Source organism: Balaenoptera ricei, chromosome 20 (assembly GCF_028023285.1).
Source record: "Balaenoptera ricei isolate mBalRic1 chromosome 20, mBalRic1.hap2, whole genome shotgun sequence".
Taxonomy (NCBI): domain Eukaryota; kingdom Metazoa; phylum Chordata; class Mammalia; order Artiodactyla; family Balaenopteridae; genus Balaenoptera; species Balaenoptera ricei.
The window spans coordinates 21,262,449-21,287,797 of record NC_082658.1 but is presented as its reverse complement, the minus strand read 5'-3'; the positions used below and the strand labels follow the sequence as shown (position 1 = coordinate 21,287,797).

Genomic DNA, 25,349 nt, shown 5'->3' with positions numbered 1-25,349 from the left:
GGGGTGTTGTTCGTGTCTAAATCTTGAGACATAGGCCAGCTGCAGGTAGGATGCACCCCAGCTTCCATGGACCAACGTCCAGGCCTCTTGTGAAGGGATTTGGGGAGGATCCCCAGTCATCAGACCGCAGTCCCTCAGAGCAGGTCATGTTATCACTTACCCGAATCTGCAGAGTTCCCCAGGGCCATGACCCTGAGCCATACCATCTCTTGCAGGCTGTGGGCTGCGCACTGCAGGAAAATTCAGCTGAAGAAAGGTAAGTTCCACCAGGGCGATCCGCTCAGGTCGCAGCCTGTGGCCGCCCCTCCCGCTGCCCCACCCATGGCTGCACTTGTTTACCCGGCACGGCCTCCGCGCACATTGCAGGTCCCCCTGCAGCAGCTGAGAGCAGCTCAGCTCCTCACTGCAGCCGAGAAGACCGCTTAGGAGGTAGAGTCACAGGCCTGTGGTCTCTGACTTTCATCGTGGGCCATTTGCCAGGTTCTAGGCTTCGTTTAGTGTTTCAAATAGCTGCCCTGTGATTGGACCATTTCCACACTCCCCACAAGGCAGATCACCCCATTGTAGCTTATGAACCATCACCTGTGATTGCTTCTCACTTCAGGTGCTAAATGTGTGTCCAAGGTTATGGTCAGAACAAGCCTCCTTTGAATGGGGGCAACTGGACCCTTGGGAGGGAGGGCAGCTCGGGAGTACAGGCACAGCAGTGTGCTGTCTGTTCTTTTCTCTCCTAGATAACTCCTCCACCCAAGTGTACAACTACCAGCCCTGTGACCACCCAGACCGCCCCTGTGACAGCACCTGCCCCTGCATCATGACTCAGAATTTCTGTGAGAAGTTCTGCCAGTGCAACCCTGACTGTAAGAGTTCTCTGTTTGCTGCAATAGTCGGCCTCAGCATCCGAGGTTTCCCTCCCCTCTGGCCCCCACCCCCCAGGCCCTTTGCTGCTTACGGGCCTTCTTATATTCTCCTTGCTGTGTTTGAAGCATTCTCCAGGGGAAACAAGATACTTAAGATCTGGAAAAAACATTTTTTAAAAACCCTGATGTGTATGATTTTAAAAGCAACAATTACACAGAAATCAGCTGCTTTTCCAACTTCACCTTTCAGGGCAGCATTAAGAAACATGGGAATCTTTTCCCTTAAAGTGCAAAAACACAGCCTCCCTTTCCAAGATCTTGTTTTACAGCGTATACAGGTTACAATTCCATGTGTGTCTGTTTTAGTCTCATATCTGGAGTTTTAGCATCAGGTCAGTCTGGATGTCAGCAGAGCGTGGAACAGAGGCTCAGAGTGCTTCTCTCTCACGTCTTATCCCCGCGTGCCCTCCTCCACTCAAGGCTGAGCAGTATGACGGCAGCCCGCAGAGCTTGCAGACCTTGGTGCCCAGGCAGTTGTGCTGGAAGCACCTCCTAACCCAGAGCAGATATCAGTCTTAACCACAGTGGAGGGGTGGGTGTTCATGCTGGGAGGGCAGTGGGTGGAGGAGGATGATATAGAACGGATGCATTCTGAAATGATTCTTGTTTTGTTAGTGAGGATTTACCAGTGAAAAGCACTGATTTCTTCTTCTCTGGGGCACTCTCCACCTCCCTTCCAAATTCTACTAACAAAGCAGGGGAGAGCATTGTTAGGGAATCTCTAGGAAACACGTCTCCAGAGTCAAAGCTGCTTTTCTGACTTTCAGGCATGAATGTTGGTAGGCACTCAATTTTCTCTGAAAAACACTTGAGTATGTGATTATTGGGAAGGCAGCTTCTCTCCTCTGTTGCCACATACCCTTGAACCCATAACATGGACTTCCCCGCTGTCCCTTGAGTCAAACCCGAGCCCCAGCGCTAGCCTGCTTCTCTCTCTACCCTTCCCTGCACCCCGCACAGGTCAGAATCGCTTTCCCGGCTGTCGCTGTAAGACCCAGTGCAACACCAAGCAGTGCCCGTGCTACCTGGCGGTGCGAGAGTGCGACCCTGACCTGTGTCTCACCTGTGGGGCCTCGGAGCACTGGGACTGCAAGGTGGTCTCCTGTAAGAACTGCAGCATCCAGCGTGGCCTCAAGAAGGTGAGAGCTTTTCCCAGGACTCGGGGCCAGATGGAGTGGGAAGGACTGACGATCTGAGTGACCCCTTTCTACTGGTTCCTTAGGCAGTTTTTATACCAGTGTCGGTAAATCCTAACAGACACACACTTTCTGAGTTAACCAAGCGTTTGGTCCCCTTGAAGGATTAGAAAAATGATCCCCTGACCTGGCCAGGCTGAGAGGAGCAGAGAGGAGGGCCATGTCGTTGACATTGTCTGTTTTTACTGGACACCCACCGTGGGTTCCACAGGCTCAGGCCCAGGAGGTCCCCAGGGCTAGAGGAAGGGGTGTCACATCTCCTTTCACCACCTCCCACCAGAACACAATGGCTTAGACCCTTTTCTGTTTTCAGATCCTCTTACAGTTACTAGCTCTTTCCACCCTGCTCCCCGCAGCACACGTGCACGTCCAGCACACATCCCCCACTGGCTCGCACACGCCCCGTAGTCTGAGGTTTGACTCCCTCTTCCCCAGCACCTGCTGCTGGCCCCCTCAGATGTGGCCGGATGGGGTACCTTCATTAAGGAGTCTGTGCAGAAGAACGAATTCATTTCTGAATACTGTGGTGAGGTGAGTGCTATCGGTTTGGCCCACATTCTTATCTGGGGAGATACTGATGAGAAACCCTGATTTTCTGTGGGCCAGACTTCTGTGAATTAATCTCTAAATAACTCAGCTGAGTTCTCATGTGGCCTCTCGGGGGATGCCACAGAACGGTTTGCAGTCCTGAAACAAACCACTGTTTCTTGGACTTTTTGGCAAGTCAGGCTACACAAGGGGTACGGGCAGGAGACGCTGGTCAGCCTTAGTGCTGGTCAGCCTGGGCGGGTGGGGATTGGGAGGAAAGAAGCCGAGCTGTCCGTCCGACGATTCTCATCGTGGTCCTCAGTAAGCCCCCTCCCAGCCCTTTCTAGAGGCGGGGTGCGGTGCCCTGAGCAGACAGCCACTTCCCCTGTTTGTTCCTTGTCTGTCTCTGCAGCTCATCTCTCAGGATGAGGCTGATCGACGAGGGAAGGTCTATGACAAGTACATGTCCAGCTTCCTCTTCAACCTCAACAACGGTAGGGAGGCTCTCTCTCGTCCCCAGGTGGTCTCGGGCAGGTCTTCCTACCAGATTCCCCTGGTCGTAGTACAGGTTCAGGTCAGCTCTGAGTCTTCCAGCAGATGCTCAGAGCACAGTGGTGAGACTGAACTCAGAGACTCCATGAGCCACAGTTCACTTGCTTTGGGAGAACCTCCGTTTTCCGGGTTGTGTTTGTATTCAGAGCACCGACACTTACACCTCAGAAATCTCCCTCCCCGGTAGATGGGAGGGGAGGTATGTGCTTCCAGCAAGAAGAGGGGCACCCATGGGGAGTGCTTCCACACGAGGCTGGTTTCTAGCTCCTGTGGGTGTGCTGGCTTCAGAGGCCCCCCTGCATTGTATTGTTTCTGTTACAGTTTGGTTGATTTCAGATTCAGGCTCAGGAAGCTGTAGAGTTGCCTGGTGAGCTCATGGTCTTCCTTGGTTTTACTTTATACAGATTTTGTAGTTGATGCTACCCGGAAAGGAAACAAAATTCGATTTGCAAACCATTCAGTGAACCCCAACTGTTACGCCAAAGGTGAGTTCCCAGTAACCTGGGAGGTGGGGTGGGAGTTGGATGCTTCATTTACTATGATTTCTATCCATTATTCAGTTTTTTTGATAGCTGAGTTATTTCTTTGTCCAAAGATAATCATGATTAATGTCTGGTATCATTTTGAGCCTCTCTCTCTCAGTTTTTTAATATTTTTTCACTGAATACATTATAAACATTTTCCCCAAAACATGAGTCTTTTAAAGATAATTCTTTCCCCCTGTCACTAGCCAGAATAACAGATCTAAAAGCATGGAGACAGCTACCTTCATTGAGTACTTTCTAATTCCACTTCATTTATGTTTTCACTGGGAATTTGGAGAAAATCAGCCCAGACTCACTACTGAGTGTTGACTTGGAGTTAAGTAGGAATCTAGCCTTGGGTTTATCCTGTTTCAGTGGTCATGGTGAATGGGGATCATCGGATTGGGATCTTCGCCAAGAGGGCAATTCAAGCTGGCGAAGAGCTCTTCTTTGATTACAGGTGAGGCAGCCAGGAATAGTCCTAGGGAAGTGACCCTAGAGGTATAAGGGGTGGCTGTTGAAATTGATTTGGGGGCTTAAGGTGAGTGATATGGATGAAGGAGATCTCATGGTGGGCAAGGCTTTTTCTTTGTTCTGATCTCTGATGCCTTGCCTCAGAAGTGGGAGCCTTGTAAACTGCTGGTAGGGAGTGGGAGGGGAAGTGAAACGGGAGGGGACTCCATATTTTCAATCACAAGAGCCTTGGTAGTAACCTGGTTCCTCCTCCTGCTTTGGGACAGGTACAGCCAAGCTGATGCCCTCAAGTACGTGGGGATCGAGAGGGAGACCGATGTCCTTTAGGCCTCCTGGGCCCCTCGCCAGCACTTATGGTAGCGGCACTGTCCTGCTTTCATGCACACACCACTGCTGCCCCAGTTTCCTGCACTATGTGTCTCCCACACCGAGAAACCCCTACCCGCTCCCTCTGTAGTGAGGCCTCAGCTGTGTCCAGCGGGCACAAAACTGTCTCAGTGAGAGGGGAGACAGAGGCAGCTAGGGCTTGAGCTCCCAGGAGAGAGTTGCACAAGTGGGAGACTGATCTCAGGCCTCGGAGGAAGAGAGCACAGGCTGGGGGCGGGTGACTTACGCTTGAGTTCTTATCAGCTACCCAGGCTGTGGGCCTCGGGAGTCAACTTGGATGGTTCCTAACAAGCATTAGCCTAACTTTCCAAATCAAGGGTCCTTCTGTAGTTGGGTTGCCAGCATATCTCTCTGTGGTCCTAAGACCTGGAGAGGACAGGCTAAGTGAAGTTTGGTACCTGGAGTTTATGAGTGGTCAGGGTTAAAGGTGAGCCTGGCGGGCAGCACAGACCGAACTCAGAGGGGAGATGGGTCACCTTACTACCTCTTTCCTCCTGACAGGCTTCAAACTGAAAGAGTGTGGGTTCTAAGTAAAGATATTCAATGCTGGGAGAAGGAAAGCTGAGTGCCATCCTTCCACAGGCAGAGAGTGAGAACCAGCCTGACGACAGTAATTAAACTGCTAAGCTTGGGGCCGAGCAGGCTTTGAGAAACCTTCTGTGTATACTCTGGAGATGGATAGACACGTTTTCAGATTCCCGGGAGCAGGTACCAGTGCCCTGTCAGCCTCTTCCAAAGTTCTGGCTTAGCGACTGCAGGCAGGCATTACGCCACCACTGAAGAACTGGAGGGGGTCATGCAGCCTGGGTGTGATGCTCTGGTTCCCTGCAGATGTAGTTGTTTTCAGGCCTTTCATTCCCCTTAGAGGCTGGGCCCACAGGCCCACTCTTGCTCCTCTCTTCCGGGTACAGGGGTGCAGGCCTGGACTAGAGAGGGGGGAGGTTACTGGTTGATTACTTTCCTGTCTGTAGCCCCTGCTGTTGGAAAGGATGAGTCGACAGTATGTGTTTGGAGGTGGGCAAGGAGCTCCCAAATTGCACGTGTTTGGGATGGCATCACGCATGCGGTGCAGACTGGCAGAGGGTATTTGAAGTGTCGAGAAGCAGGCCGGCCACCTGTGCCAGTTCGTGGTGCCATTCTTTCTGGGATTCATGCAAAGCACTTTATTTCCTTTAGATGGTCTATAGATTGAGGTGGAGTTTGAGCTAAGGTCTCTGGGGTCCCTGCCCAAATCTCGTTCCTGAGGGAGGAGGGGGAAGGAGACAGTGGAAGACTCTCCTTCAGTTCCATCTCATGTCGTGGTGGAGGCAGGAGGAGCTGCCTTGAAACAGAAGAACTGAGTGAGAATGGCACCAGCTCTAAGAGCCGCCCCTGTGTCTACAGCTGGTGCTGAGCTGCAGGGAATAAGGAGCATTGTGCTGGGGAAAAAAGACATGGGCAGGTACAGACTGGCCTAGGGAGTGTTAGGTAAGGGAGCGGGCTTCTCCCTTCTCTCTGGGGAATTAGAGCCTCTCTTCCCCAGTCTGTGCTGACCACCCCCTTCCTCTAACCCCACTGGCTGTCCCGTGAAGCAAGGAGTAGGGTTCCCTCTGGCCAAACTGTCACCTAGGGATTTTTGTGGGACGTGCATGCGCGCACGCGCGTGCACACACACACACACACACTCACATCCTCTCACTCACCACACTTGTGGGCACACATGCACTCAGCACTGAGCACACACCTAGCTAGTTCCTGACAGAAGCCTCTTCCCACCAGACTGGGCCAGCCCCCACTATGATTCTGAAATCTACATCTGCTGTGGTTTGTATGCATTGTGTATAGGGGACACCCTGTAGCTGGACTGTGGGCTCCAAATTACTCATAAATTATAGGGAAAAACCAGAGACAGATGAAGGAGGAAGAGTTAGGGCTGTCTGAAATGCCAGGGGCTGGCTATAAGGAGCAGATGGGGGAAAAATTACATCCAGCCTTTGAGAGGCTAGGTTGACCCCACCCTTCCCTCGGTGTACAGAATCACTGTGGTTGATCCCCTCCTTCCCCAGTGTCAGACCACTACTACTGCTGTTCCTCCAGCATTCCCATCCTTATCCCCTGCTATCCCCCACCTTTGAATGACGGGTCTTAACCCCTCCCCCTCAGACATGTAATGATGGATGGAGCAAGGTGGTGGGGACCGGCAGGGGAGGCTGGTATATGTGCGGCTCTATTGCCAGTGAATTTCACGCACTTTAAAGTCCTGTGGCTTGTGACCTCTTATCTGAATAAAGTGGTAGAATCCATTTTGGCAAGTTGTGTACTGTGTGCTTCGGGGTCCAGGGATGGACCCTGGAGGGATCCAGCGATGGTGGTACAGGGGCAGCTCGGGCTGAAGCTGTAGCATTCTGACCTCCACTTGTCCACGGAGATCTGGGGTTGGGGGAGATCTGGGGTAGGGGGTTGGCAAGAGCCAAGCAGGCTTCCAGTAGGTGATGCAAGGATTTTGAGTGCTCCCCATAGAGTTTCTGGAGCCGTCAGATTAGCTCCCTTAACATCATCCCACTGTGCCCTAACCACGACGCCAGCTACCACACACAGACTTAGGCTCTGTCACTCTGCTTTATTAGAACAGCTCCGAGTCTGAGAGCACAGCTTCAGAGTGGAGGCCGGATCAGGCTTGGGTGAATGACCAGCAGACCTCATGAGACTTCCAGCACAGGAGAAGCACACTACAGACCGTGGGCACAGCACAGGACAGGACAGTCGATTGATTTTTTCTTTTATATATAAACTGATAATTTAAAAAATTAGAGTAATATATAGAGTTTCTCTAGAGAGAGACTTTGCAACAAAAAATATATATAAAGAACATGACCTCCTGGGCAAACGAAGCAGCATCTCTGAGCGGAGGAAAGAGGGCTCCTCATGCATTGGAGAGGGGGGGCCAAGCCTTTGGACAGGCACCAAGGCTACTGCATATCTTGGAAGAGGGAGGAAGAAGAGTAGAGGGCTGGCTAGTCAGTGTGTCTGCGTTATTCTCTCTACATTGCAAGTTTCTTATGGCTTTGGCTAAAGCATGTAAAGCAGTGGAGGTACTAAGGTGCTAAACTGAGGCCTCTCGGTCTCTGTAGAAAACAAAAAACGGGGGGTGGGAGACATCAGTGAAGCCCTCCCTAATCCCCAGTTGAGTGGAAGCAGATGGAAGATGTTCTGCAGGGGAGGGGGGAGGCTGGGGGGTATGATTTAGCAGCCTCCTCCCCCCATACCCCGTGCATCCCTGCAATCCCACACATCTGTCCCTGCTGAGATTGAATATTTGAAGGGAGGCAGTTAATCTCCCCTGCACTCTGTTGTTAATCCCTGGCAGCAGCTGGGACAGGGATGGCAGGAAGGGCCTGTCTCAACCCCATGAGGCTTCTTTGGGGCAGGCAAACAACCAGGAGCCTGGGGAGATGGGGATGGGCAGGGCATTGGTTTAGGCAGTGAGGCTCAGCCACTCCCTTTGGTCCCATCTGTAGCTCTGCCCACCAAACTTGGCAGGAGGGAAATCCTCTGGATGAGCAGAGCCAGCTAAGAGGAGCCAAATGTCCCTGACAGGGTGGGGTAGAGGCAGGAATTGGGGAATTTGGAGGAGATGGACTTGGTCCCTGAAGCCCTTCTCCTGATTCATTCAGACCTGGACTCCTCCAGGATCTGGGGTAGGTTTTGGTCCCGGGGGCCAGGGGCTGGGGCTGGAACTTGGGTAGAAGCTGGTGTTGGGGCCGGGGCTGGGGCTTGGGTTGGGCCTGAAGTAGGTAGGGGAGGTTTGCTGCCAGGGTGGTAATCGTGAGTGGCCTTGGGCTCATTGGTGTGGTAGGAGCCCTTGTAGCGATGATTTTGCAGATAGAAGAGCACCAACATTCCCACCAACCCCAGCAGCAAGAAGGCCACCAAAACTGAAAGAGAAAAAAAGGAACAATTCAGGGCAGATCTTTGGGGTTTCACCTATATACATACACATGTGTATGCTTTTGGCCTAAAGCATACGTGGACAAGAGCATCAGCTGTATGGCCACATCAAGCCATTCTTAAGTATCTGGTAGGTCTAAATTCCTGGCTTATCCCCTGCCATCTTCTGTTTCTAACATTCTCTTTCCACATCCCTGGTACTTACCCCAATTTCTCATCTCTCTCGATGTTACTGCACCCCCATTTCCTCATCCCTTAGCTTTAGCCTCATTTTATTTTTTCATTTTCTTATAACAGTTTTATTGAGATACAGTTTACGTACCATAAAATTTACCTTTTTATAGTGCAGTAAAGCTCCTTTTAATAAACAGTTCCTGCCTAATTCTGGGACCTTTTAGATATTGAACACCTGACTTTGGTGGAACATAATGACCATGATCCAACAGATAAGCATGTGACTTAAGCTGCTCATCAGGAAGTGGAAATTATCTGACCCACAAAGTCATAAAGTCAAATGTGACCAGCAATGGACTACCACTGAGAAGTATATGGGATCAGGCATTGATGGGCACATCACTGTAAAAGCTTGAGCCCCATTTTGATATTTCATTTCAATTAAAAGTCTATAGCATCCTCAAACATTTAAAAATCTCCAACCTGATTATCAGCTACCTTCAGCATAGCCTGTCTCATCCTTCTGGGCACCACCATGCACCTAGTGCCTTCACCACCCCTCAGCCCTGAGGATACGGGGCAGGGAGGCAACGCTGACAGCCAGAGGGTAGAATGAGGAGGTCAGGGTAGTGACTGTGCTACTCACAGCCCAAAAGTATGGCAACCCATCCGTCATCGTGGTAGTATGGGAAGTCTGAAAAAGAGAAAGCACCAGTTAAGAGAAGCCACCTCCAGGTTAAGAGTCATTTCCTTTCCCTGTTGTCCCTCTCTTCCCTTCCTTTACTGTGTCCCAGGGATGTACCTGGGGGCAGATACCAGGGGTCCAGCTCAGGTGGCACCTCTGAGACGAGACGTGGCATGGCTCCGCAGTTAGACTCAGACAGTTCTCCCTGAACGCGAAGGGCCTCAGCCAGCTCCGAGGTCATGGGTCGAGGTGTTCGGAAGTGGCTCTTGAGGGGAGCCACATTGTTGAATCGGACACCAGACAGGCAGCCTGAGAAACCTGGTGTGTTGTAGCGCTGGATCTCCGGGTCAATCACTCCCGTCTCTGAGGGAGAGGCAGCCCAGAAAGAAATGGGCTTGGACCACCAATAGCCCTGCCCCCTCTCACCATCGCTAGGTTCCCACTCCTCTTTATCAGCACCTTCAGTGCCACTCCCCATCCTTCACTCCCCTCTGGGCTCCAGGGACTTCACCCACAGCTCCTTACCCCAAACGCCCTCTGAGCCCCAGCTTACCCATAACGCGCCCCAGATACAAGGCCTTGGGTGAGTCCAGCTGGCTGTCCACCAGCAGTGAGAACTTCTGTTCTGTCAGGGGGAAGTAGTCCACCTGAGTGGGGAGGGGAAAGGAGATGAGGGAGGGCGAACCGGGGGCAGACGTAGCCCAGACCAGGCTGGAACTCTCCTCTCCCAGTTGGTGGTGAGTCCTAGCTCAGTCCCGGGTGGGCAACCGCTGGACCCAGACATAGGATTTGGTATTAAAAACCCAACAACCTGGTTTTGAGCCCTGTCTTCGCAGCTTAACGGTGGTTTGACTTTGGGAACACCACTTTACTGTCTGAGCCCCTTTAGTGATTTGTCAAACAAAGATAAGAAGAAGAGCTGCCTACCTGAACTCCCTCACAGAGCGGTTGTGAGGTCCCATGAGATAACACACATGAACATCCTCTGTAAGTTGGAACGTGCTCTACAAATGCTAAACGTTTGGCATTTCCCACTGCCGCAACCTAGATGGCGAGGTTACGGTCTGAACCGGCCCGCCTCCCTTGTCCCCCTCCCCCTGCACGCACCTGGATGAAGAGGTTGCGGTAGACCCGGGTGAGGTTGACGCTGTGGGGCTGGCCGTCAGTTACGGGGCGCGTGGTTAGTTGGTAGACGTAGGGGCTGGTGCCCAGCTGATAGCGCAGCTGCAGGGTCCCTGTAGGGTGGGGAGGAGGAAGAGGGGGTCTCCTCTCAGCTCCCGAAGCCCCCATCTTGAGAGAGCGCTTGAGCCCTTGTATTGGTCAATCGATGGTTACGAGAATGGAGGGCACCCAGAGGCAGCTGGAATTGAGCGCGAGAGCCTCGGGGGGCTTACCATCTTCCTTGATGAGCACAGCCATGTAGTCACGCACAAAGGAGCTGACGTAGAGCAGGACGGCGGGGGCGGAGTGGGTGCTGAAGCTGAAGGACACCTCCTCTCCAGTGACATTATAGACTGGTCCACGGTAGCCCGGCACCGGCCGGCCAGGCCGCGGGTAGTCCGGCAGGCGGTAGCCAGGGCCGTGGTAGCCGGGCGCGTAGCCGGGAGTGTCGTAGCCGGGGATGTAGCCGGGCTCGTAGCCCGGCACTGGCCGGCTCAGCATGTGGGAGAACTCGCGGGCTGCGGAGCGCAGCGCTGACTGGAGGTTATAGCGCATCCAGGTGCCCGGCTCAAAGAAACCGCCAATGTCTGAAGGCAGAGGTAGTGAGGTCAGGGCCCCCGTTCCCACAGTCAGACACTGTATATGTCATCCACACACACCCTCTGGCGCGTGTTTCCAGTTTCAGCCACCACCACAACCCATCTCCATTCACTTTTAGGTCCTCTGGCACCCCTGTGTCACGGAATGGAATCTTAAAATCATGGGAAATGTAAAAGGTCATCTAATCCAACCCCTGCGTTTTACAGCTGGGGAAAGTGAGGCTCAGAAGTGGGTAGCTACTTGCCTAGGGATACACAGTAAGTGGACAGTCAAGATTAGAATCGAGACAACATACGCCCATCAGGCCACTACTCACACTTCCGAACCAAAACCAAAGGTCTTCTGTCAGTCCCTTAGTCCCTGTATCTCCCTACCTTACCAGACTTCTCCCACCCAGTGACCTCCCTGCTCACGCATCCTCCTAGACCAGCCTTAGGGAGGCTGCAGTCTGGGTGTATGTGCAGAATCTTGCTATGGTGAATGTCAAGGCTTGCCTTAACCAAGAACCAGGTTGTAGACATGTTTTAGGAGTGCAGCGATTGTCAAATAGGAAATGGCATAGGAGGGCATCGTGCAGCCTGAGGGGGATATTCTTGCAAGGGGGGTGACCTGTGTTCCCTTGGTGACAGTGGGAAGATGGGGAAGTTATTTGCTTGTTGCTTTTGATCTTTTTAGTGCCAGCTAGCTGTACCATCCCTTCCTTGCCCCACTTTATGCCTTTGGAGTCACCCAACATCTTCAACTGCCTGACTGCCCCAGCTCAGAGCTCAGGAGCCCAGGACGACCACAGTTTTCCCTGATGCTGTCTTTGTGTCCTCCTTCCTTTCCTGCCCTCTCTACATCCCATTATGCCCCATGGCTCCCTGTCCTCCCATAACCAGCAGCACTAACCGTGGTTGCAGTATGGCCCATCAAAAGCCGTGAGGTCACAGTCACAGGTGTAGTAGCTGTAGCGCTCCACGCAGCGGCCTCCATGGAAACAGGGGAACCGGGGGTGGGCGCAGTGGCCCGTGCAGTTGGGTGAGGTACCCTCAGAGGCATTGGCACGGCCCTCCAGGTTCAGAGTCACTCCATTCAGACGCATAGCCCTCAAGCAACCCACGAAGGGCCGCCTCTTAAGCTCTGCAGATCCTGGGGAAGGTGGGCAGGTCAAGAAATGGGTGTAGAGCCAGAGACAGGGATAAGCATTGGGGTTCAGAAGGGAGCCAAGGGGGCTAGAAGAACGGAATAGATGCCAGGGACTGGAGAGGAAAGGTGAGCCTTTGGCTCAGTCTGAGGTCGAGGCGATCGGGACCTAAGACACAGGGTTCCTGGAAACAAGGAGAGTGGCCTTGAGAGGAGGGGAAGGTGTCAGAGGCTTCAGCCCTGCCTCTGGGCTGCTGCTCACCAACATAGAGGGGCTGGTCGTACTCCAGCCAGAGGTAGGTCTGCAGGGGCATCGGCCGCAGCACCCAAGGCCGGTGATCCACGCGGAGCCGGGCCTGCTTTACATTGATTTCAGCCCGGACCAGGTGCCACTCGTCATCGTTGAACTCGAAGTCATCTGAGTGCACTGTCAGGTTCTCATCCCCATTCCCCACGTCGAAGGCGAAGACCACATCCCGGGATGCTGGACAACGTTGGGGGTGAGGGGGAGAGGACTCAGACCTCCAAGATCCCTCACAGGTTCACCTGATACAACCCCTCTTCTTCACCCTTTGGAGCTCCTTGAATGTCCCTCCAATCTGTCTACAGCCTGGGACAAGACCCATAAACTGCTTAAAACCTCATACCCCGGACTTCCTTGGTGATGCAGTGGTTAAGAATCTGCCTGCCAACGCAGGGCAGACGGGTTCAAGCCCTGGTCCGGGAAGATCCCACATGCCGCGGAGCAACTAAGCCCGTGCGCCACAACTACTGAGCCTGCGCTCTAGAGCCCGTGAGCCACAACTACTGAGCCCACGTGCCACAACTACTGAAGCCCGTGTGCCTAGAGCCCGTGCTCCACAACAAAGAGAAGCCCCCGCAATGAGAAGCCCGCGCACCGCAACGATGAACAGCCCCCGCTCACCGCAACTAGAGAAAGCCCGCGCGAAGCAACGAAGACCCAACACAGCCAAAAATAAATAAATGTATAAAAAAAGAAAAAATCCTCATATCCCTGGTCTCTCCCAAATCTCAGATCCCTGGAGCCAGCTTCCCAGCCCCACTTCTCAGGTTAGAAGCATAGCTCATCAGGTAGAAGGCCCCACCCGCCGAGGAGTCCAGCTTCCCTACAAGTCAGGGACCTAAGGCCCAGAGAGGCTAAGTGGGCGCTCAGGGTCACGAAGCCAGCTATCAACACAGAGCTGGGTGTAGAAGCCAGCGCCCTCTGAAGCCCTTTCCATGCTGCCTCGCAGAGGGGCGTCTTACCCCTTATCGCTTGCCCCAGCCTCCACCCACCCCACACCTCCCCAGGGATCGTCATCCCCCGGCAACGTCTGCCTGCTCACTGTTGAGTTCCACCCGCACGTAAGGTCGGCGCCACTGGCAGTAAGGGCCCCCTGTATTCTCTAGGAAGACTCCCGAGGGAGCCGAGGTCCTGAAGTAGAAGGAGACATCAAGGCTGTGGTTGGCCTGGATTGGGGGAAAGCGCAGTGCAGCCCCAGTGTGGAAGGCGATGGTGTTCCAGGAATTTCCTACAAAACCAGATGGAGGACGGCCTTGTCAGCGAGGTAGGAGGGGAGAGGAGTAAGGCAGCCTCAGGTCGGGGGGAGACAGGGCAAAAGGGGACAGCTAGGGGTCCCCAGGGAAACTTAAGGCGCGTAATGAAAGAGAGGAAGGTGCCGGGGAAGGTGCCAAGGAACAACACAGGTGTGGGCATATCACACCAGGAGCTGGGGTGTCTGGCAGTGTGTCCTAGAGACTCCCAGTGGATCAGGTAGCCTAGATTTTGGAAACTGGAGAGCTGACCCTGGGAGGGTACACAAAAAGGGTCTGTCACTCACGATCACCATAGCAGCGCAGAGGCCTCAGGAAGAACTGGGCCTCAGAACTGGAACGGTTCGTGTCCCCCACCACCACCTGAGTGACAGGCAAATGGTCCACAAAAGTCAGCAGGCCCTTGTCGGTTCTCCTGTGGGGACAGGATGCGGTGGCTCAGCCTCTGCCGCTCAGCTGTCCCTGGCGTCCTGAAAGCCCTGTCCCTCTGCCCCCCTTACCACTGGGGCTGGTCGGCATCACAGTTACAGTGTAGAGCAGGGTCCACACAGCTCCGGTCCAGACCACAGGCACAGCGCTGGATGCCGGGCTGCGAGCCACCCCAGTAGAAGTGCTGCTCCTCGTTTCGGCCAATCCAGAAGCTATAGGGGTAGCCTCCTGGGGAAGAGGTGCAGGCAGTTTCCAGGCCCTGCCCTCCATTAGCCTCCGGGCTCCTCTCTCACCCTTCCAACCAGCCCAGACCCTTTCTTGAATCCTGTAGCCCAGGGCTCCCTTCAACCCTCTAATCCTCTTCTCCCAGACCCCACTGGTCTCTCCTCCAGCTCTCCCCCTTGCCCTCCCCACCCCCGCCCTAACCTGCAGTGTTGAGCAGCCGGGAATTGTAGCAGGAGAACTCAATCCACTGTTCACAGTGCTGGGAAGCATTGGCCAGGGCACTGACTTCCTCCCAGGATGCATTCCAATACTGGACGGCCCCGAGGAATGGCCGCTCCATGCTAGAACCTGTCACCCGAGTTGTCCACAGCCTGTCATGCCTCACAACTGTCCAGGCCCGGTTCTCTGGGGGAGGGGATGAGGCAGAGCTGTGGCTGGAGACGGGCATTCCCTACCCATCTCCCTACCCATCTCCCTGCCCCCCCGCAGCACCACTACTGCAATCCAGAGCCAATAAACGTGGCCAGCAGCTCCATTCCAGCCCAGCTCTAGGCCCCCAACGTCACAGGCCGGAGATGAGACAGCTGGAATGGATCAGGAAGCTGGAATCTACCTGCAAGGCTAGATTACAAATCCCTGAGTGTCCCCTACCCCCTTCTGTCCTCCTTTACCCCCACCACCGTTTAATCTTACTGGCCCCTGTCCTCCCTTCCATCCTTCCATTTCCCCCACACTCCCACATTGCCTTGTCAGCTGCCCCTCCGCCACCCATCAGAGCCACTTACCTCGGATATCACAGTACACTACAAATGGCTTCAGGGGGCCACTCCCATCAGGATCAATGGTGAAGTTGCCAGAAGTTTTCCCACTGAGCCGATAAGCCTCACAGGATTCCTTATACAAAGCTGGTCGGTGGTGAGGTGGGGAAAAGGCAATTATAGGGTCAGGAGGCTAGGAGGGCCAGCCCCACCATCTCTGGCAGCCTCATGATTGCCAGAAACCTCCTGACCTCCCCTGTCTCTGACTCTCCCCCACACCCCAGCTGGCTTACGTTGGTGGCAGGTCTCCCCCTTGTAGCCTGTCAGTTCACAATAGCAGATGAAGTCATCCCAAGACTGGTAGCAGCGTCCGTCATGCTCACACATATTAGGGCTGCACCTAGGTGAGGGGGTCAGCACCGAGGGAAGGAGCCTTATGGGGAGCTTGAGAGTAGGGTCTGATCCTTACAAGCTTCACTCCCAGCTCCTGGGAGCACCAAAACCCAGTGAGACATACTCCATCTAACAAGCTTAAATGCTGGGGCATTAGGCAGGCCTCAGGGCTCAAGTACGACTGTTTCCCCTTCCGCAAAGGAATAAATAATGCCTTACTTCCCCCACCCCCCAAATAAAACCCTCTAGGACCAAAAACAGATGCTTCATTTCCATTCTGAGCATGTGTCACTTTAAGGGAAGAAATAGGAGGTGAGAGGTCAAGGAGGAATCATCCCCAGGTGGGACTTAGCAGCTGGGACCAGGAGAAGGGAGATCATTGAGAAAGGCCATTCTCATCACTGGGAAACCATGGAAGAGGGCTTTGGAGGGGTCACCTCTTGTAGGGAGAGGGGCTTCTGGATACCTATCAGTGATGCCACATGTGTCAAAGAGGACCTCAGCATAGTATCCAAGCCGCCGGCCCTCCACCAGAGTCAGGTTGACCAGTTGACCATCCACCTTGAGCAGCTCCATGCAGCCATGGAACGCCGTCTGGTTGGAGTGGCAGCCCGATCGACTGGCTGGCTTGGGACAACCTGGAGCAACCACCCCTGTGAGGCCCTCCCCAGGGGAGACTCCAGCAACCCTCCCCCAGGGAGATGCCAAGGGAGAGCCAGACATGAAGGAAGGAAGGGGGCTAGTAGACAATGACAGTGACCTTCCAGTCCCCAAGGCCCCAGAGGGACAAGAGGGATTTACTGCTACAAAAAACTCTCCATGTAGCCCTGTCTGGGTGGACTTAGATGGGGCCTTCCCACCCAGAGACAGGGGTCTAGCCAGGTCGGCCTCCACTTACCTCCAAAGAAGTATGAGGTTCCTGTCCGGATCAGCAGTGGGTATGAGACCCTGACCTCTGCCCCCTCCACATCATCAATGCTGATGACTGCATGGTTTTCCTGTGCCACAAAATTCACCTCGTGCCAAAAGCCATCATTCAGGCGGAACCCTGGACAGGACAGGAGGATGGTGTGGTGGGGGGGGGGGGAGGGGGGCACCACGTTCTAGAAGAGAACCTAGAGCGGGGAGGCAGCGACCCCACTCTGTGTCCTAACAGTAGCCTATGTGCCTCCCATTTTTACACTCATCAACCTGAGTGGTGACATCTCTGAATGTCTCTCTTCACTGTGTGGAACCCCAGTGGCTGACACAAAAGTCATAACTGAATGACACCTCCAGAGACCCTCCGGAACTGGAGAGTACCAGGATTCTCAGCCTTCCTGCTTCTCCTGGCACCCTTAGCTCCTCAGATCTGCCCCGCCCTCCCAACTCCCAGCAGCCTCCATCCGCTCCCACCTTTTCCCAGGGCCCTGGGACCTCCTGCCCTGCTCCCTCCCTTCACTCCCTCACCCCTCTCCAGTGTGCAAAGGCCTCAGTCCAGGCCTACAGACTCCTCTGCTCTTTGCCCTTCTCTGGCCTCCCTGTGCCTCCCCCTTCCCTCCACCCCTCACCAGCAGCAAACTGAAGTTTCTTTCGGCCAGTCTGCACGATGGACACATTGACCTGCCCTTCACTGAGCATCAGCTCCACATGGCCCAGCCCATCCCCCAGGCGGGAGAAAAGTAGCAGCCCGGTGAGATCCCAGGTACGGAAGCGAAAAGAGACTGCGAGGCGGCCTCGGCGAGGGAAGCCAGGCACTTGCACGAAGTTGTGAGGACCTCCAAAGTTGATGGGGTGAGGAACCGGGTCCAGGCAACGGAATGCCACCTTACCCTAGGGAGGAAAGTGAGGATCCCTCAGCACCCGAGCCGATGCCCCGCCCCACCTCTGTGAGGAGTGAGGTTCCCTGGGTGCACCTCCCCAACTCCCCCAGAAATATGTCCAGCTGTGGAGGAGGTCTCCAGCCACCAAGTCGGCCTTCAGGATTCTATCCTGATCTACATCGTCTCCAGGGGCGACCGCTCCTTCCCTTCCTTCCAGCGTGGAGAGGCAATTTCCCGCCCGCTTCCTGGCAGCAGTGCCTGATTACGCTCCTGAGTTGGGGTGGGGGGAGCACCCACACCCACACACCGAAACAGCCCTGGGTTCAAGTCCCTCCTCAGCCCCTGCGCAGCTGCGTGACCCCTGGCGGAGCCACTCAGGGTCGCTACACCTTATTTTCCTCAGTTATAATTGAGGAGATGCTTAGACCGGACCACAGCTTTTAACTGGGGGGTTGGGAGCTGGCCTTTTGCACCTCCTGTGAGTCAGTGATGACACCATCACCCCCACTTGAGCATCTGGCTGGGGAGACGGGTCCTCGGCTTTTACATGATTCGCAATATCTCTTCCCACTCCACCTCTTGGCTCCAAGCGGCTTTGACGCCCCGTCCTCCCAGATCCCCCTGCCCACTGGCCTCGAAGGTGATCCGCGAATGGCGCCGCACGGCCAGGTCCGCGATGTTGACTCGGTTGAAGATTACGTTTTCCATGCAGCCGCGGAAATTATGCCGATAGGCAAGGTTCTTCTGCGCAGCGCCCACCAGACCCCCGATGAACATCTGCGGGCGGAGTGAGGAGTGAGTACGCTACAAATGGCTTCAGGGGGCCACTCCCATCAGGATCAATAGTGAAGTTTCCAGAAGTTTTTCCACTGAGTCGATAAGCATGGCAGCGCGCGCGCCTTTCTCGCGCTCCCCCGCCGTACACTTTCCCACGCTCCAGGCAGATTGAGTTTTATAAGACTTGAGACACACATTGCCCCAGTATCGGTATTGAAGCTGGAAGCTCGCTGGGCCTCCCCAGGCTTGGGTTCTAGCCCTGACTCCACCACAAATTGGCTGCATGCCCTTAGGTAAGTCAATGAACCTGTCTGAGATTCTTTATCTGTAGATCAGGGCCTGAAGGGGCCAATTTTCTCATCTTGCCCGATCCCCCAAATCCAGATTTCCAGACTCCATCTCAGTAGTTCTGGGGTGGAGCCCGGGAATCTGCGTGCTAATAGCAGCAGCAACAACAAAAACCCAGGCCTTTCTGGGAGTTTCCCAAGAGCTGCTAGCATATTCAGAAACCCGAAAGCAGAGTCTTACCTCTGGTAGAGAAAAGTGCTGTCCCCCACCGGCCCACCCAGCACCCCACTTAACCAAATGGCTCCTCCCCTCTCCGCTCACCTCGGTGTCCAGGTTCAGTCTCTCAAAGTCGCCATTGAGCACGAAGCGCTGCTCGTAGCCGTCCAGGGTGAGATTTGCTTCGCGGCCAAATCGGTCCACACGTACGTAATGCCAGTGCTGGTCATTGAGGACGCCACCAGCGCTCACGGTTGTGTGACCGGGCCTTGGCTGGATGGGGCTGCTGCCTGAGGGTGGGGAGGGGCGGGGTCAGACCTGGAACCTGGAGAACCCACGCGAGCCCTACTGCCCAGCTAGCCCCCAGGCAGAGCAGCAGCCGGCAGCACAGAGGAGGGACTGCCCAGGGCCCAGGGCAGCCAGGGAAGGTGGGCATATAGAGACTGGACCACCCTCAGCCTGGGATGGAGCAGTGGCCATTGGCAAGTATGGACTTAGAGTAAGCCATTTAACCTGTCTGAGCCTCTGTTTTCCTATCAGTAAAACTTGAGACACGATAGTTGCTTCTACCTCACCATGTGGATATTATGAAAAGCGATTGAGATACAAAACAATAACGCTTTAGGCGTGTGTGTATACGTATATACAATGTTTTTACAATGAGGAAACAGACTGGGGAAGTGCTTGTCCCGCTGGTAGGTGGTAGAGCTGAGACTGGAATTCGCTTCTCCTGATCCCGAGTCCAGTGTTTTGCTAGCACCAAATTTTACACGAAAAAGGCGGGTTGGTCCAAACACTAAGGAAGGGAAGGATAAGGAGTGGTGTGCGGCTTCGCGGAGGAGGTGCAACAAGAGACGTGGGAGGAGAGCCTCAGGCTTTACTCCGGGATCTCTGAGCTCACCCAGGCTCATGTGCAGCAGCAAGTGCGCCCCCTGCAGCTCGAGTGTCACGTAGTCGCCCTGGGCGCCCTCGGCGTGCAACAGGAGCCCGTCCTTCTCTTCGGTCTTGAAGCTGAAGGCGAACACGTCCCACAGACTCCGGCTGACCCCTCGCGGGAAGCGGTACGAGATGGCATCATCGCCATCGAAATAGAGCACGTCGGACTCTGCGCGAGGGGCAGTAGGTGGGTTGGGGACCGGAAAGACTCTTTGTCTCCCGGGCACCACCCCACCCCCCCGCCCGCCCGCCCCTTACTGTAAGGGCAGCCGTAGAGGCCGAGCCTCAGGCCGATCTTGCCGCGCGGGTTCCAAGCCAAGGGCACGATGCGGATGTAGCGCGCCGTGAAGTGGTAGTGCAGGTCGTGGCGAACCACCGCCGACTCGTTCACGTTACCGAAGAAGGTCTGAGGGGCAAGGGAAGAGGAGTGACCACGTCCCCACTCTCTACTTGTTTCTCCACAGCCTCCCAGCCCACAGTTGTCGCATCTAGCCAATCTCGACTTCTGGAAGGCAAACACTCCTTATCTCCCCTGCCTTCATGGCTTTACACAGTTTCCCTAGCCTAGAGCGTCCCATTATATCCTCAAAGGTCAACTCAGATGTCACCACCTTCATGAAGCTCTCCCAGATTTTACCTTGAAGTATGTTAAACCCTGTCACTGGGAATATCTTGCACACATGGCGAGCCGACAGTCCCTCTGGACTGAGTCCTTGGGGAGGAAGTCACTGCTCCTCGTCTGTGCCCTCACCACCGCCTCCTGCCCTTCCCCCAAGATTGTGCCCAGCCCAGCCCAGGTCACAGAGCTGAAAAGGTTCCCCAGGTGTGTGCACAGGGAGCCTGGAGTACCGCGTTGTGCCCTCGCTGATAGAACGGTGTCCAGCTGTCCACTCGGTCGCCATAGAGCAGCATGTAATGTGTGACCCAGTCCCAAGAGTTAAAGGAGCCCTGCGTGGCCACAGCCCGGATCCGGTGCTTCTTCATTAGGTCGATCTGGAGCCAGGGATTTGGGTCCCCAATCCGGGGAGACCATCCGCTTATGCCTATAGAAGGGGCAAGGGCTTTCACCACTGGCTCCCCATTTACCTCCAGCCCTCCAGAGTCCCCCACCCCACCATGGGGCACCACCATGCTCACCGTGCAGCCGGGCAAAACGGGGCGCAGTGAAGAGCCCATAGTAGGAGGAGGCGCCCAGGGAGCGTGCATACAGGGGCCCAACCAGCTCCTCGTCACAGCCGTCTGGGTTGGGGGAACAGACATGTTGATCAGGGTGGCCCCTCCCAGTCTTCCCAAAGGCCCAGCACGCTGAGCAACCGGAGCTCTTTCTTCTCTCTCCCCCATTGCAGACCCAGCCCTAACTTAAACCATCTCCTCAACCTGGGCTGCAGCAACAGCTGCACACTTCGGGGAGGCTGCCTTCTTCTTCTGGAAGAACCCGTAGGCCAGACCCTGCCTAGTACCAGTTGCGGTTCAGTACACCCGCAAACACAATCCGAAACCTCAGCATCTTTTAGAACCTGAGTCACCCCAAGACACCAATCCAGCCCCAGCCTTAGCCTCAATCCCAGTCAGCAGCACCCACAGACCTGCACCAACTCCAAATCCAGGCCTTGGTCCCAACCCCCGCCAGTCCAAGCACCATCACCAGTTCCACGTCCAACCTTAGCATCATAAAGGGTCACCAAATACTGCATGGATCCCAACCCCAAAATCCGGCCCCAGCCTCAGCCCCAAACCCTGGTCCCTGGGCCAGCTCCAAGCCCAGCCCCAGCCCCTGGCAAAACCTTAACCCTAGCGCGGTCACTGGCACCACCCTTATTCCCAACCCTCAAACCCAGGCACTAGCTCCCGCTTGGATCCCAGTCCCAAATCCCCGCCCGGGCCGACTCTATCTTCAGCTCTGAGCCCAGCCCCAGCGCCGGGCGCGCGCGCCAGCCTCGGAGCTGCATTGCGGAGCGCGGGGGAGAGGCAGGAAAGGATGAAAGCGCACGAGCGCGCGCCAGCCGGGAAGGGAGCCGCGACCACCCAGCCGCAATGCGGTGAGGGACCCGCCCTGCAGACCTTAGACTCCCAGGCCCAACCCCGCCTGCCTGCGAGCCCCGCACTCACAGTAGCCCCAGCCCCGGGCTCCCGAGACCGCGGCGAGCAGGATGCAGAAGAGCCGGAGACGCATCATGCAGGGCTGACGGATCCCGGCGGCCGCCTCCCAGTGCCCGTCTCCGGCTAGGGCTCCAGTTCCAGCTCGGGCTTTCCTCCTGGGGTTCGCAGCGGATGGCTCTCTCCCCCTTACCCACCCCTCCCTCTTCCCTCTCTCCCCCTAACCCTTCTCCCTTGTCTCTCTCTGTGCTGTTCCTGGTTCTCCGCTGTTCTCGCCTCTCCTTCAACCCTCTCTCTTCTCACCTCTCCCCTCCCCCAGCCTCCCTCTCCTGGCACGCGCCGCTTTCCCGGACCCCGCGCAAGCGCGCGCCTGAGCCCTGCTGCGAATGGGCGGGGGTAGAGAGCCTCCCGTCGCCGGGAAATACCCTGAATAACCCGAGGCCGACAGGGACTGTGGCCTCAGGGATAGGGGAAGAGAGGCTAGGGCCGGTTAGGGGGTCCTGAAAAATCCAAGAAAAGGGAGATGGAAGGGGAGGGTGCTTGGAGATGGAGAGAAGAGTAAGTAAAAGAATCTAACATTTTCTGACAGCAAATTATGCTCCAGGCACCCGTGCTAGGCACCCTCAGCACCCTGTGAATTCTGCATTTTTACCTCACTCCACTTTGCAGATGAAAAACCTGAGGCTCAGAGAGGTCAGAAAACCTACTTAAGATCACACAGGTGGCTAGCAAACGATGATATTCCAAAACCCATTCTTTTTCTACTGGCACGGTAAAGAGAAATTATTTTTTAGGACGTAGAATAGGAAAGTTAGGTAAAGAGGGCCCACGGACCCTAATCCCCACCGCCCTCTTGGCCCTTCTCCCCGCCCCTTCCTTCCTGTCCCACTAGTTTAACTTCTGTCCCCAGTGGCTTTACCTCAGAAACCCGAGTAGCCAGAGATGGGGACTGAGCCCGCAGAGCAGGTGGGAGTGGGGGAAGGGGGGGAACGGTTACAGAGAGGGAGGGTAAGGTGAAGGTATGGGATTCCCTACCTGGCACCAGGCCTCTGCCATGCTATGACCTACCTAGGATGCCTGGAGCCCTCTGGGACCAGGGGCCCTCCAGATAGACAGGGCTGGTAATGAGACGCTGCGGTTGGGGGACGGGACTGGGGTTGAGAGGGAGGATGAGCTGAACCTAGAGATCTAAGGTCCCAACTGAGCCCAGAAAACCTGAGCTCCAACCCTTACGACCCCCTTGTCATGAGTAGTTCAGTGCACCTGTACTGGAGGCTTAGAGGTGGGGGTGAGAAGGGGAGAAGGGAAAGGAGACACAGAAAACCTCTCCAGACCAAGCACGGAGTCCAGGGACCAGGTCTCAGGCAAAGTCTGCATGTGGGTGTTCTTCCAGGAGAGGGCGCTGCAGAGGAACTGAAGCGCTAAGATTTACTAATAATACAGACACCTGGCCTATGGAGAGCACAGATGCTTCACATTCATTATCTTCCTTATTTCAAACAACCCTGCCGGGTGGGCTGGTCAGGATTTCTAATCTCGACATTATGTATTAGGCAACTGGAGAACCAGAAAGAGCAAGTGATTCACTCAAGGCCACCGAGGAAGCTGGATGTAGAGGCAGCAGGGGTGCAAGGGAAGCCAAGGCCTGTCTGAGGGTGTGCTAAGAAGAGTGTGGAGAAGAGTTTATGTCTTCTCCCCGGGTACTGTACTATTGTACCTGGTCACACAGGAGCCCCCAGCTTGGAATGCATGTGTGGGAGGGGGAGGTGTGTGGTGGAGGCATGTCTCATAAGATCTCTCTTCTCATTTTGGCCTCCCCAGGTCTCCTGGGGCCCCTACTCCGGGGACGATGAGGAGGCATACTCGGCTGAGCCGCTGCCAGAACTCTGCTACAAGGCCGATGTCCAGGCCTTCAGTCGGGCCTTCCAACCCAGTGTCTCCCTGACTGTGGCTGCGCTGGGTCTGGCCGGCAATGGCCTGGTCCTGGCCACGCACCTGGCGGCCCGACGCGCTGCCCGCTCGCCCACCTCCGCGCACCTGCTCCAGCTGGCCCTGGCCGACCTTCTGCTGGCTCTGACCCTGCCCTTTGCCGCAGCCGGGGCTCTGCAGGGCTGGAGTCTGGGAAGTGTCACCTGCCGCGCCATCTCGGGCCTCTATTCGGCCTCCTTCCACGCCGGCTTCCTCTTCCTGGCCTGTATCAGCGCCGACCGCTACGTAGCCATCGCGCGGGCCCTCCCAACTGGACCGAGGCCCCCGGTGCCGGGCCGCGCACACTTGGTCTCAGTCATCGTGTGGTTGTTGTCGCTGCTCCTGGCGCTGCCTGCTCTCCTTTTCAGCCAGGACGGGCAGCGAGAAGGCCAGCGGCGCTGCCGTCTCATCTTCCCCGAGGGCCTCACGCAGACGGTGAAGGGGGTGAGCGCCGTGGCGCAGGTGGTCCTGGGCTTCGCGCTGCCGCTGGGCGTCATGGCGGCCTGCTACGCGCTCCTGGGCCGCACGCTGCTGGCCACCAGGGGGCCCGAGCGCCGGCGCGCGCTGCGCGTCGTGGTGGCCCTGGTGGCGGCCTTCGTGGTGCTGCAGCTGCCCTACAGTCTCGCCCTGCTATTGGATACTGCCGACCTCCTGGCGGCCCGCGAGCGGAGCTGCCCCGCCAGCAAGCGCAAGGATCTGGCACTGCTGGTGACCGGGGGCTTGGCCCTCGCCCGCTGCGGCCTCAACCCCGTGCTCTACGCCTTTCTGGGCCTGCGCTTCCGCCAGGACCTGCGGAGGCTGCTACGGGGTCAGGGCTGCAGTCCAGGGCCTCACCACCGCGGCCGCTGCCCCCGCCGGCCCCGCCTTTCTTCCTGCTCGGCTCCCACGGAGACCAACAGTATCTCCTTCTGGGACTACTAGGGCTGCGAATCAAGAGGAGGGGGGCGGACTAAGGAAATGATTCCAGGGAGGGTAGTGGGAAGGGGGAGTAGGTGGGGGACACTGAGAAAGAGGTAGGGACCTCAGGAATTGCTTCTGTACTTTGGCACATTAAACTGACAACATGGAAATGAGGGGCAACCCAACAACTGTTACTATTTTTGAGTCACCGGCTTGGAAGTGATTTGTAGCAGGGCAGAGCTGGTGGGTCCCCCCCCGGCCCCGCCCCTTCGCACTCCGCCGCGCTTGGCTCTAAGTGGAAGGCGCTGAGAGCCTGGGTGGGGGTGAGGGGCTGCTAAGCCTGCTAAAGCTCTAGGCACTGACACCCCCTCCACCTTCACCCGGTCTCTGCCAACAGAGGTGAGGTGGGGAAGCTGCCAGGCGCCGAGGGGCGAGCGTTCCTCCTGAAATAGTGTAAGAAAGAGCTTTCTAACAACCAGAGTGCAATCCAGTAATGGCTGCCTTAGCAAGTACCGAGTTCCCGGCCTCTGGAATGTTCCGGCTGAGGCTGTCGGGGACTGTGTGTGTGCCTATGCCTGGTGTGGGGGTAGGAACGGGGCCAGGAGATTCCCGTTTTGGGTTGGATTCGATTACCACTCTACAGTCCCGTCTAAGGTTCGCTGGTGGAGAGAAAAAAGTTATTTGAAAAGTTGAGTCGCAGTTTTTCACCTTGGAGAAAATCCAAGGAGAGAATTCCAATTTGCAAATTTCCAA

General features: G+C 55.8%; 3 protein-coding genes across 5 annotated transcripts in view; 2 read left to right on the top strand and 1 right to left on the bottom strand.

The window, feature by feature from the left end:
* The window catches only part of EZH1 (enhancer of zeste 1 polycomb repressive complex 2 subunit), a 31,994-nt gene extending 25,131 nt beyond the window's left edge, over positions 1–6,863 (top strand). For all 3 annotated transcript variants that reach the window (XM_059909002.1, XM_059909000.1, XM_059909001.1), the window contains 8 exons: positions 216–256; positions 735–860; positions 1,881–2,059; positions 2,552–2,647; positions 3,057–3,138; positions 3,601–3,681; positions 4,096–4,180; positions 4,461–6,863. In XM_059909002.1, coding sequence (XP_059764985.1) covers positions 216–256; positions 735–860; positions 1,881–2,059; positions 2,552–2,647; positions 3,057–3,138; positions 3,601–3,681; positions 4,096–4,180; positions 4,461–4,521 — 751 coding nt within the window. In that variant the 3' untranslated portion in view covers positions 4,522–6,863. The remainder of the gene's footprint in view (positions 1–215; positions 257–734; positions 861–1,880; positions 2,060–2,551; positions 2,648–3,056; positions 3,139–3,600; positions 3,682–4,095; positions 4,181–4,460) is intronic.
* Positions 6,864–7,160: 297 nt separating this feature from the next.
* Positions 7,161–21,877, bottom strand: CNTNAP1 (contactin associated protein 1). Its single transcript, XM_059907170.1, has 24 exons — positions 21,741–21,877; positions 20,769–20,870; positions 20,481–20,674; positions 19,890–20,037; positions 19,597–19,800; positions 18,801–18,985; positions 18,048–18,191; positions 17,163–17,424; positions 16,511–16,660; positions 16,079–16,250; positions 15,513–15,619; positions 15,247–15,366; positions 14,663–14,866; positions 14,308–14,464; positions 14,095–14,222; positions 13,600–13,785; positions 12,516–12,737; positions 12,020–12,259; positions 10,762–11,115; positions 10,475–10,602; positions 9,921–10,014; positions 9,485–9,730; positions 9,329–9,376; positions 7,161–8,495 (listed from the first exon to the last, which is right to left on the bottom strand). Exons 1-24 carry the CDS (start codon positions 21,805–21,807, stop codon positions 8,227–8,229), a joined length of 4,131 nt encoding a protein of 1,376 aa, XP_059763153.1. The 5' UTR covers positions 21,808–21,877; the 3' UTR covers positions 7,161–8,226.
* A 1,600-nt stretch (positions 21,878–23,477) lies between these two features.
* Positions 23,478–24,659, top strand: CCR10 (C-C motif chemokine receptor 10). Its single transcript, XM_059907169.1, has one exon. It carries the CDS (start codon positions 23,478–23,480, stop codon positions 24,615–24,617), a length of 1,140 nt encoding a protein of 379 aa, XP_059763152.1. The 3' UTR covers positions 24,618–24,659.
* Positions 24,660–25,349: the final 690 nt, after the last annotated feature.